The sequence below is a fragment of the Somniosus microcephalus genome, chromosome 13, assembly GCF_052327205.1.
Source record: "Somniosus microcephalus isolate GS21.2 chromosome 13, FLI_Smic_1.0, whole genome shotgun sequence".
Lineage (NCBI taxonomy): Eukaryota > Metazoa > Chordata > Chondrichthyes > Squaliformes > Somniosidae > Somniosus > Somniosus microcephalus.
Window position 1 is genome coordinate 191,447,531 of NC_140999.1, and position 12,511 is coordinate 191,460,041.

The window sequence follows — 12,511 nt, forward strand, 5'->3', positions numbered from 1 at the left end:
TCCCTAGATCAGTGTATCTGTCTCCTTAGATCAGAGTAGCTGTCCCCGTAGATCAGAGTATGTGTCTCCCTAGATCAGAGTATCTGTCCCCCAAGATCAGAGTACCTGCCCCTCGAGATCAGAATATCTGTTCCCTAGATCAGTGTATCTATCCCCCTAGATCAGGGTATCTGTCTCCCTAGTTCAGTGTATCTGTCCCCCTAGATCAGTGTATCTGTCCCCCTAGGTCAGTGTATCTGTCCCCCTAGATCAGTGTATCTGCCCCCCAGATCAGGGTATCTGTCCCCCTAGATCAGTGTATCTATCCCCCTGGATCAGTGTATCTGTCCCCCAAGATCAGAGTATCTGTCCCCTAGATCAGTGTATCTGTCCCCTAGATCAGTGTATCTGACCCCCTAGATCAGTGTATCTATCCCCTAGATAAGAGTATCTTTTCCCCTAGATTAGAGCACCTGTTCCTCTAGATCAGTGTCTCTGTCCCCTAGATCAGAGTATCTGTTTCCCTAGATCAGTGTATCTGTCTGCTAGATCAGAGTATCTATCCCCTAGATCAAAGTATCTATCCCCTAGATCAGAGTAACTGTTCCCCTAGATCGATGTATCTGTCCCCTAGATCAGTGTATCTGTCCCTTAGATCACAGTATCTATCCCCTAGATCAGAGTATCTGTTCCCCTAGATCAGTGTGTCTGTCCCCCTAGGTCAGTGTATCTGTCCCCTAGATCAGAGTATCTGTCCCCCTAGAACAGAGTATCTGTCTCCTACATCAGTGTGTCTGTCCCCTGGATCAATGCATCTGTCACCCTAGATCATAGTATCTGTCCCCCTAGATCAGTGTATCTGTCCCCTAGATCCGTGTATCTGACCCCCGAGATCAGAGTATCTGGCTCTCTAGATCAGTGTATCTCTCCCCCTAGATCAGAGTAGCTGTCCCCCTAGAACAGAGTATCTGGCTCCCAAATCAGTGTATCTGTCCCCCTAGACCAGTGTATCTCTCCCCCTAGATCAGAGTATCTGTCCCCCAGGATCAGAGTATCTGCCCCTCGACATCAGAATATCTGTTCCCTAGATGTGTACCAGTCCTCTAGACCAGAATATCTGTCCCCCTAGATCAGAGTACCTGTCCCCTAGGTCAGTGTATCTGCCCCCTAGATCAGAGTGTCTGTCTTCCTAGATCAGAGTATCTGTCCCAGTAGATCAGTGTATCTGTCCCCCTCGATCAGTGTATTTGTCCCCCTCGATCAGTGTATTTGTCCCCCTAGATCAGTGTATCTGTCCCCCAGATCAGAGTATCTGTCTCCCTCGATCAGTGTATCTGTCCACTAGATCAGTGTATCTGTCTCCCTAGATCAGTGTATCTGTCCCCTAGATCAGTGTATCTATCCCCTAGATCAGTGTATCTGACCCCCTAGATCAGTGTATCTGTCCCCTAGATCATGGTATCTGTCCCCCTAGATCAGTGCATCTGTCCCCTAGATCAGTGTATCTGTCCCCTGAGATCAGTGTATCTGTCCCTCTAGATCAGAATATCTCTCCCCTCGATCAGTTTATCATTCCCCCTAGGTCAGTATATCTGTCCCCCTAGATCAGTGTATCTGTCCCCTAGTTGAGAGTATCTGTCCCCCTAGAACAGAGTGCCTGCTCCTCGAGATCAGAATATCTGTTCCCTAGATCAGTGTATCTGTCCCTCTAGATCAGAGCATCTGTCACCCTAGATCAGAGTATCTGTCCCAGTAGATCAGTGTATCTCTCCCCCTAGATCAGAGTATCTGTCTCCTTAGATCAGAGTATCTGTCCCCCTAGATCAGTGTATCTGTCCCCCTAGGTCAGTGTATCTGTCCCCCTAGATCAGTGTATCTGCCCCCTAGATTAGAGTATCTGTCCCCTAGATCAGTGTATCTATCCCCCTGGATCAGTGTATCTGTCCCCCAAGATCGGAGTATCTGTCCCCTAGATCAGTGTATCTGTCCCCTAGATCAGTGTATCTGACCCCCTAGATCAGTGTATCTGTCCCCTAGATCAGAGTATCTGTTCCCCTAGATCAGAGCACCTGTTCCTTTAGATCAGTGTCTCTGTCCCCTAGATCAGAGTATCTGTTTCCCTAGATCAGTGTATCTGTCCGCTAGATCAAAGTATATAACCCCTAGATCAGAGTATCTATCCCCTAGATCAGAGTATCTGTTCCCCTAGATGAGCGTATCTGTCCCCTAGATCAGTGTATCTATCCCCTAGATCAGAGTATCTATCCCCTAGATCGGAGTATCTGTTCCCCTAGATCAGTGTGTCTGTCCCCATAGGTCAATGTATCTGTCCACCTAGATCAGTGCATCTGTCCCCCTAGATCAGAGTATCTTTTCCCTAGATTAGTCTATCAGTCTCTCGAGATCAGTGTATCTGTCCCCTAGATCAGTGTATCTGTCCCCCTGGATCAGTGTATCTGTCCCCTAAATCAGTTTGTCTGTCCCCCTAGAACAGAGTATCTGGCCCCCTAGATCAGAATACCTGTCCCCCTAGAACAGTGTATCTGTCCCCTAGATCCGTGTATCTGACCCCCTAGATCAATCTGGCTCTCTAGATCAGTGTATCTCTCCCCCTAGATCAGATTATCTGTCCCCATAGAACAGAGTATCTGGCTCCCTAGATCAGTGTATCTGTCCCTGAGATCAGAGTATCTGTCCCCCTAGATCAGAGTATCTGCCTCTCTAGATCAGTGTATCTCTCCCCCTAGATCAGAGTATCTGTCCCCCAGGATCAGAGTATCTGCCCCTCGAGATCAGAATATCTGTTCCCTAGATCAGTGTATCTGTCCCCCTAGATCAGAGCATCTGTCACCCTAGATCAGTGAACTTGTCCCCCTAGATCAGATTATCTGTCCCCTAGATCAGTGTATCTGCCCCCTCGATCAGAGTATCTGTCCTCCTAGATCAGAGTATCTGCCCCAGTATATCAGTGTATCTGTCCCCCTAGATCAGAATATCTGTCTCCCTAGGTCAGTGTATCTGCCGCCCTAGATCAGTGTATCTGTCCCCCTAGATCAGTGTATCTGCCCCCTAGATCAGAGTATCTGTCTCCCTAGATCAGTGTATCTGTCCGCTAGGTCAGTGTACTTGTCCCCTTAGATCAGTGTATCGGTCTCCTAGATCAGTGTATCTGCCCCCTAGATCAGAGTATCTGTCCTCCTAGATCAGAGTATCTGCCCCAGTAGGTCAGTGTATCTGTCCCCATAGATCAGAGTATCTGTCTCCCTAGATCAGTGTATCTGCCCCCCTAGATCAGTGTATCTGTCCCCCTAGATCAGTGTATCTGCCCCCTAGATCAGAGTATCTGTCTCCCTAGATCAGTGTATCTGTCTGCTAGATCAGTGTAATTGTCCCCTTAGATCAGTGTATCTGTCCCCTAGATCAGTATATCTGTCCTCTAGATGAGTGTATCTATCCCCGAGATCACTGTATCTGTCCCCCTAGATCAGTGTATCTGTCCCCTAGATCATTTTATCTGCCCCCCTGGAACAGTTTATCTATTCCCGAGATCAGTGTATCTGTCCCCTGAGATCAGTGTATTTGTCCCCCAAGATCAGAATATCTCTCCTCTCGATCAGTTTATCATTCCCCCTAGATCAGTATATCTGTCCCCCTAGATCAGTGTATCTGTCCCCTAGATCAGTGTATCTGTCCCCCTAGAACAGAGTATCTGTCTCCTACATCAGTATGTCTGTCCCCAAGATCAATGCATCTGTCACCCTAGATCAGAGTATCTGTCCCCCTAGATCAGTGTGTCTGTCCCCTGGATCCGTATATCTGACCCCCTGGATCAGAGTATCTGGCTCTCTAGATCAGTGTATCTCTCCCCCTAGATCAGAGTATCTGTCCCCCTAGAACAGAGTATCTGTCTCCTACATCAGTGTGTCTGTCCCCTAGATCAATGCATCTGTCACCCTAGATCAGAGTATCTGTCCCCCTAGATCAGAGTATCTGGCTCCCTAGATCATTGTATCTGTCCCCTAGATCAGAGTATCTGTCCCCCTAGATCAGAGTATCTGGCTCCCTAGATCAGTGTATCTCTCCCCCTAGATCAGAGTATCTGTCCCCGAAAATCAGTGTATCTGCCCCTCCAGATCAGAATATCTGTTCCCTAGATCAGTGTATCTGTTCCCCTAGATCAGAGCATCTGTCACCCTAGATCAGTGTACCTGTCCCCCTGGATCAGACTATCTGTCACCCTCGATCAGTGTACCAGTCCTCCAGACCAGAGTATCTGTCCCCCTAGATCAGAGTATCTGTCCCCTAGATCAGTGTATCTGCCCCCTAGATCAGAGTATCTGTCTTCCTAGATCAGAGGATCTGTCCCAGTAGATCAGTGTATATGTCCCCCTAGATCAGAGTATCTGTCTCCCTAGATCAGTGTATCTGTCCCCCTAGATCAGTGTACCTGTCCCCCTAGATCAGTGTATCTGCCCCCTAGATCAGAGTATCTGTCTCCCTAGATCAGTGTATCTGTCCACTAGATCAGAGTATCTATCCCCTAGATCAGTGTATCGGTCCCCTAGATCAGTGTAATTGTCCCCTTAGATCAGTGTATCTGTCCCCTAGATCAGTGTAATTGTCCCCTTAGATCAGTGTATCTATCCCCTAGATCATTGTATCTGTCCCCCTAGATCAGTGTGTCTGTCCTCTGAGATCAGTGTATCTGTCCCCCTAGATCAGTATATCTGTCCCCCTAGATCAGTGTATCTGTCCCCCTAGATCAGAGTATCTGTCCCCTAGATCAGTGTATCTGTCCCCTAGATCAGAGTATCTGTCCCCAGATCAGAGTATCTGTCCCCTAGATCAGTGAATCTGTGTCCCTAGATCAGAGTATCTGTCCCTTAGATCAGTGTATCTGTCCCCTAGATCAGTGTATCTATCCCCTAGATCAGTGTATCTGTCCCCTAGATCAGTGTATCTGTGTCCCTAGATCAGTGTATCTGTCCCCTAGATCAGTGTATCTGTCCCCTGAGATCAGTGTATCTGTCCCCTAGATCAGTGTATCTGTCCCCCTAGACCAGTGTATCTGTCCCCTAGATCAGTGTATCTGTCCCCCTAGATCAGTGTATCTGTCCCCTAGATCAGTGCATCTGTCCCTTAGATCAGTGTATCTGTCCCCCTAGATCAGTGTATCTGTCACCTAGATCAGTGTATCTGTCCCCTGAGATCAGTGTATCTGTCCCCTAGATCAGTGTATCTGTCCCCTTGATCAGTGTATCTGTCCCCTAGATCAGTGTATCTGTCCCCCTAGATCAGTGTATCTGTCCCCTAGATCAGTGTATCTGTCCCCTGAGATCAGTGTATCTGTCCCCTAGATCAGTGTATCTGTCCCCCTAGATCAGTGTATCTGTCCCCTAGATCAGTGTATCTGTCCCCCTAGATCAGTGTATCTGTCCCCCTAGATCAGTGTATCTGTCCCCTAGATCAGTGTATCTATCCCCTAGATCAGAGTATCTGCCCCCTAGATCAGTGTATCTGTCCCCCTAGATCAGTGTATCTGTCCCAGAGATCAGTGTATCTGTCCCCCTAGATCAGTGTATCTGTCCCCTAGATCAGTGTATCTGTCCCCTGAGATCAGTGTATCTGTCTCACTGGGTCAGTGTATCTCTCCCCTAGATCAGTGTATCTGTCCCCTGAGATCAGTGTATCTGTCCCCTAGATCAGTGTATCTGTCCCACTAGATCAGTGTATCTGTCCCCTAGATCAGTGTATCTATCCCCCTTGATCAGTGTATCTGTCCCCTAGATCAGTGTATCTGTCCCCTAGATCAGTGTATCTGTCCCCTAGATCAGTGTATCTGTCCCCCTAGATCAGTGTATCTGTCCCCTAGATCAGTGTATCTGTCCCCCTAGATCAGTGTATCTGTCCCCTAGTTCAGTGTATCTGTCCCCTGAGATCAGTGTATCTGTCCCCTAGATCAGTGTATCTGTCCCCCTTGATCAGTGTATCTGTCCCCTAGATCAGTGTATCTGTCCCCCTAGATCAGTGTATCTGTCCCCTAGATCAGTGTATCTGTCCCCCTAGATCAGTGTATCTGTCCCCTAGATCAGTGTATCTGTCCCCTGAGATCAGTGTATCTGTCCCCTAGATCAGTGTATCTGTCCCCCTTGATCAGTGTATCTGTCCCCTAGATCAGTGTATCTGTCCCCTGAGATCAGTGTATCTGTCCCCTAGATCAGTGTATCTGTCCCACTAGATCAGTGTTTCTGTCCCCTAGATCAGTGTATCTGTCCCCCTAGATCAGTGTATCTGTCCCCTAGATCAGTGTATCTATCCCCTAGATCAGAGTATCTGCCCCCTAGATCAGTGTATCTGTCCCCCTAGATCAGTGTATCTGTCCCCTAGATCAGTGTATCTGTCCCCTAGATCATTGTATCTGTCTCTCTGAGATCAGTGTATCTGTCTCACTGGGTCAGTGTATCTGTCCCCTAGATCAGTGTATCTATCCCCTAGATCAGTGTATCTATCCCCTAGATCAGTGTATCTGTCCCCTGAGATCAGTGTATCTGTCCCCTAGATCAGTGTATCTGTCCCCCTAGATCAGTGTATCTGTCCCCTAGATCAGTGTATCTGTCCCCCTTGATCAGTGTATCTGTCCCCTAGATCAGTGTATCTGTCCCCTAGATCAGTGTATCTGTCCCCTAGATCAGTGTATCTGTCCCCCTAGATCAGTGTATCTGTCCCCCTAGATCAGTGTATCTGTCCCCTAGATCAGTGTATCTGTCCCCTGAGATCAGTGTATCTGTCCCCTAGATCAGTGTATCTGTCCCCTGAGATCAGTGTATCTGTCCCCTAGATCAGTGTATCTGTCCCCCTAGATCAGTGTATCTGTCCCCTAGATCAGTGTATCTGTCCCCTGAGATCAGTGTATCTGTCCCCCTAGATCAGTGTATCTGTCCCCTAGATCAGTGTATCTATCCCCTAGATCCGAGTATCTGCCCCCTAGATCAGTGTATCTGTCCCCCTAGATCAGTGTATCTGTCCCCTAGATCAGTGTATCTGTCCCCTAGATCAGTGTATCTGTCTCCCTGGGTCAGTGTATCTGTCCCCTAGATCAGTGTATCTGTCCCCTAGATCAGTGTATCTGTCCCCTGAGATCAGTGTATCTGTCTCACTGGGTCAGTGTATCTGTCCCCTAGATCAGTGTATCTATCCCCTAGATCAGTGTATCTGTCCCCTAGATCAGTGTATCTGTCCCCTAGATCAGAGTATCTGCCCCCTAGATCAGTGTATCTGCCCCCTAGATCAGTGTCTGTCCCCTAGATCAGTGTAGGATTGAACCCGTACCGTGTTGGACTACAATTTGCACTGAGCTAGACCTTACATTTATCTGTACTCGCATCACTCTGATTGTGCTGGTGGCACTTTGAACTGATCCTATTTCTAACTGAGTTGAACCCAATGCGAACTGAGCGAGACCCGTTCTGGGACCGAGTATCACGTGATGCAGCTGAAGAGATAGCTCCAGGTCAGAAGATGCCGAATCCAATGCCTCAAATAACGCGACCGTCCAGAAGGCGTGAGGAGCCGGTGTCGGCAGCAGTTTCGGGGTGTCCTAGGTGCTTGCGTTGGTGGCGGGTTGGGTTTGTGGGGGGCGGGGTGGAGTACGGAGGGGTCGTCAGTCGGCGTGGGTAGATCCCTGGGATCTTTCCTCCCTGACAATCCATCCAATAAAGTGAGCAGGGACATTTCTGTAAGGGCAAAGCTCCCAGAAGCTCAAAGAGTTCGCACCATCCTTGGGCAGGAGGCTAGACCCTGGCTGGACCCAGGGTGGTGCCAGAACCCGAGGGAGGGGGAGTGGGGAGGTGTGTGTGTGGGGGGGCGTTTATGGACCAAGTCTTCCCGGGTCCCAAAGGGTTAACCCAACCCCGTGACGCTCCTGGAAAGGTCTGGAGGAGAGTTTGGGGAATGTGCTTGTGTAGATGGGATGGGGCACTTCATGTGAGGCGCTGACTGCAAGAGGTTCAGCTCCAGACTGGTAGGACCTGCAAAACGTTAAGTTTGTCCAGCAGTCAAGCGGCCACCAGCTCATCTCCCCCCGCTCCCCGAGTCCAGGTTGTCTCGGGTCACCCATACCCTGAGTGGCAGTGGCTTCAACAGGAAGATTTAGCTCAGAGCTCGCCTTGGATTGTCCAGCTACACAGATGCATCTGAGGGCGCTGACGGTGGGACTCTTCATCCTGTACTGCTGGGACCGGTCGAGTGGGAAACACATCGCAGAGCAGAAAGGTAAATAAGTACCAGTGGGTGAGGGAACAGGACATCCCGGTCCGGCCCGAGGGCTGGGTTATGCGTTTACAGCACCAAAAGGACATGTAACTGACCAGAGGGTGAATATTCGGCTCCAATCTCACCCTGCCTTTCAAACTGGCTCTCTGTAGCGAGCTGGCCGGTGTATTCATTCGGGCTGATTTAAATCGGGATAGTTTTATGTTGCTTTGCGCTGCCTCTGGCGTCAGTTGTGTCTGGATTAATTTGGGATGTGCTGGGTGAGTTTGGAAGATGTATATATTGTATAGAATACACAAAGTGTTGGGAATAGGTACCAGCCATCGAATGGAAAAGCCTTACAGTAGCCACACACACACCAGGTCTCCCAGCATCTGTAAAGAGAAAAGTTAGGTGGGGATTGCTGGTGTAACCCGGAGCCTGAAACTACAACCCATCCAGTTCTCCTCACAGAGCTTGTGAATTCCCAACACTTGCTGTTACTGGTGTGGGACTCGGGTAGTTGCTGTTTCCAGGTATTTGTACTGAAGCTCGGTTTCGCCGCGTGTGAACCTTCACCCCCCGGGAGGTCAGTGTGGAGCTGACCCAGGCTCCCGGGAGAGGCTCGGGGACCGTGTGCAGGAATCGGTCCAACGGCTCTCCCACTGGGTGCTGACATCGACCCTACAGACCGCGACTCAGGACCTCAACACTGGGACTCACTGATGGACTGGCCAGAACACCATTCTGTGCAATTCGGTAAGATCCGCTCTCACATCTACCTATCTATCTACTGTCTGTCTGTCTGTCTGTCTATCTATCTATCTATCTACCTGTCTATCTACCTGTCTGTCTATCTGTCTACCTACCTGTCTGTCTGTCTACCTGTCTGTCTGTCTACCTATCTACCTACTTGTCTGTCTATCCGTCTATCTCTCTATCTATCTACTTACCTGTCTGTCTTTCTATCTTTCTATCTATCTGTCTGTCTGTCTGTCTGTCTATCTATGTCTACCGTTCATCGATGTCTACATCTATTTATCTGTCTATCCATCATCTATCTCTATCTCTTTATCTAAATATGTAATCAAGCGCTTAGCTATCAATCTGTTTCTCTCTGCGTATCTATAACTCTCTCTCTCTTACTCTGTCACCATCTTTCTGTTTCAATTTCTCTATCTATCTCTCTAGCTACCTCTCTCTCTCTATCTTTATCTGCAACGGTCGATTCCTCTACAGCTACCTATCAAAATATCTATGTTCTCTCTCGCTTTCTGTCTATCTCTCTCTCCATCCATTCATCCCTCCCTCCCTCCACATGGCACAGTTGCTGCCAGCCCCGTGAGACAGGGCCGAGGTGAGGAGAGGAAGGTGCCCTCGGTCTCTGGCCGGTTCGAGTGAGCGCGGAGCCGCCTCTCCGGGGGTTTGACCTGCCCGGTTCTGGAGGCTGTTCTCGGGGGGTCTGTCCTGGGGGAGCGGGGCCGGGCCACATCGCCAGTGCTGGGAGGGTTCGGGTCCTCAATCGGGAGCAGGTCTGGGATTAAAACAGGACTGTAGCCGAGAAGGGGATGGGAATCAGCTTAAAACAGGACAGGAAATCGGGAAGGGGACAGAGTTCGAGTCGGGAATGGGACTGGGATTGCATTAACACAGGACTGGAGTTGGGAATGGCTGGGATCAGGACGGGAGTCCGGAGTGGGACCGGGATCAGTGAAAACAACAGATAGACATTCCCGAACCGTAAACCGGCCCGGTCCGGTAACCGGGGTGTGAGCGGCTCCTGTGGAAATGGTATCAGTGATAACCGGCTACCCCCACCCCGTGCCCCTGTCTATGGGTGCCCCTGTCTGTGGTGCCCCTGTCTATGGGTGCCCCTGTCTATGGGTGCCCCTGTCTGTGGTGCCCCTGTCTATGGGTGCCCCTGTCTGTGGTGCCCCGTCTATGGGTGCCCCTGTCTGTGGTGCCCCTTTCTATGAGTGCCCCTGTGTGTGGGTGCCCCTGTGTGTGGGTGCCCCTGTGTGTGGGTGCCCCTGTCTATGGGTGCCCCTGTTTGTGGGTGCCCCTGTGTGTGGGTGCCCCTGTCTGTGGATGCCTCTTTCTATGGGTGTCCCTCTGTGGGTGCCCCTCTCTGTGGGTGCCCCTGTCTGTGGGTGCCTCTTTCTATGGGTGCCCCTCTGTGGGTGCCCCTCTCTGTAGGTGCCCCTGTCTATGTGTGCCCCTCTCTGTGGGTGCCCCTCTCTGTGGGTGCCCCTCTATATGGGTGCCCCTGTCTATGGGTGCCCCTCTCTGTGGGTGCTCCTGTCTGTGGGTGCCCCTCTCTGTGGGTGCCCCTCACTGTGGGTGCCCCTCACTGTGGGTGGCTCTGTCTATGGGTGCCCCTCTCTGTGGGTGCTCTTTGTGCTGGAACTGTCCTTGTGGCAATTTTCTTTCACCAGCTTTTGCCAGAGTCGAACCAGTTTTCAACACAAATTTTCAGAACCTCTCTGGCCACAGGGGATGTGCCAGAGGACTGGAGAACAGCTAACGTAGTACCATTATTCAAGAAGGGTAGTAGGGATAAACCAGGGAATTACAGACCAGTGAGCCTAACATCAGTGGTAGGGAAATTATTGGAAAAAATTCTGAGGGACAGAATTAGTCTCCACTTGGAGAGGCAAGGATTAATCAGGGATAGTCAGCATGGCTTTGTCAAGGGAAGATCATGTCTGACCAATTTGATTGAATTTTTCGAGGGGGTGACTAGGTGTGTGGATGAGGGTAGTGCAGTGGATGTCGTATACATGGATTTCAGTAAGGCTTTCGATAAAGTCCTGCATAGGAGACTGGTCAAGAAGGTAAGAGCCCATGGGATCCAGGTGCCTTGGCACATTGGATACAAAACTGGCTTAGTGGCAGAAGGCAGAGGGTGATGGTTGAAGGTTGTTTTTGTGACTGGAAGCCTGTGTCCAGTGGGGTACCGCAGGGATCGGTGCTGGGTCCCTTGCTGTTTGTGGTCTACATTAATGATTTGGATGTGAATGTAAAAGGTATGATCAGTAAGTTCGCAGATGACAGGAAAATTGGTGGGGTGGTAAATAGCGCGGAGGGTAGCCTCAGTCAGCAGGACGATATAGATGGGTTGGTCAGATGGGCGGAACAGTGGCTAATGGAATTTAACCCTGAAAAGTGTGAGGTGATGCATTTTGGAGGGACTAACAAGGCAAGGGAATACACAATGAATGGTAGGACCCTAGGAAAGACAGAGGATCAGAGGGACCTTGGTGTGCATGTACATAGATCCCTGAAGGCAGCAGAACAGGTGGATAAGGTGGTTAAAAAGGCATATGGGATACTTGCCTTCATTAGCCGAGGTATAGAATATAAGAGCAGGGAGGTTATGATGGAGCTGTACAAAACGCTGGTAAGGCCACAGCTGGAGTACTGTGTGCAGTTCTGGTCGCCACACTATAGGAAGGATGTGATTGCTTTGGAGAGGGTGCAGAGGAGATTCACCAGGATGTTACCTGGGCTGGAGCGCTTCAGCTATGAAGAAAGACTGGACAGGCTGGGGTTGTTTTCCTTGGAGCAGAGAAGGCTGAGGGGGGACCTGATTGAGGTGTACAAAATTATGAGGGGCATAGATAGGGTAGATAGAAAGGAACTTTTTCCCTTAGTAGAGGGGTCAATAACAAGGGGGCATAGATTCAAGGTAAGGGGCAGGAGGTTTAGAGGGGATTTGAGGAAAAACTTTTTCACCCAGAGGGTGGTTGGAATCTGGAACTCACTGCCTGAAAGGGTGGTAGAGGCAGGAACCCTCACAACATTCAAGAAGCATTTAGATGAGCGCTTGAAATGCCATAGCATACAAGGCTACGGACCAAATGCTGGAAAATGGGATTAGATTAGACAGGGCCTGATGGCTGGCGTGGACGCGATGGACTGAAGGGCCTCTTTCTGTGCTGTATAACTCTATGACTCTATGACTCTATGAGTTCTGACGCGTGGAGATCAGGTTTATCCCAGAATCGGAACGTTTAAATCAATTATACCAAAACTCTGGTTCAATCAGTCACAGTGCCTGAGATAAACTGATTGCCTTTGGTGCAGAATGGACCTGGCCCAGACACATAGTGACCTCACTTTGTGATAAAGTATGAACATATTAAAAAAGTAACTTTTATATTGTGTGGCGAGGGATGGTCTATTTTATACAATTAACTTTGGCTCCAGCTTTTATGTTCATTGCTGTCTGCAAATCCCAGCATGGACATAACAGTGTGTGTCAGCTCGTGAACCCTTAATA

The 12,511-nt window shown here is 49.6% G+C and overlaps 1 protein-coding gene across 1 annotated transcript in view; it reads left to right on the top strand.

Moving 5' to 3' along the window:
• The first annotated feature begins 8,165 nt into the window (after positions 1–8,165).
• Positions 8,166–12,511, top strand: part of rspo4 (R-spondin 4) — a 112,115-nt gene continuing 107,769 nt past the window's right edge. Inside the window, exon 1 of the mRNA XM_086004300.1 lies at positions 8,166–8,250. Within this exon, the coding sequence (XP_085860426.1) occupies positions 8,166–8,250 (85 nt within the window). The remainder of the gene's footprint in view (positions 8,251–12,511) is intronic.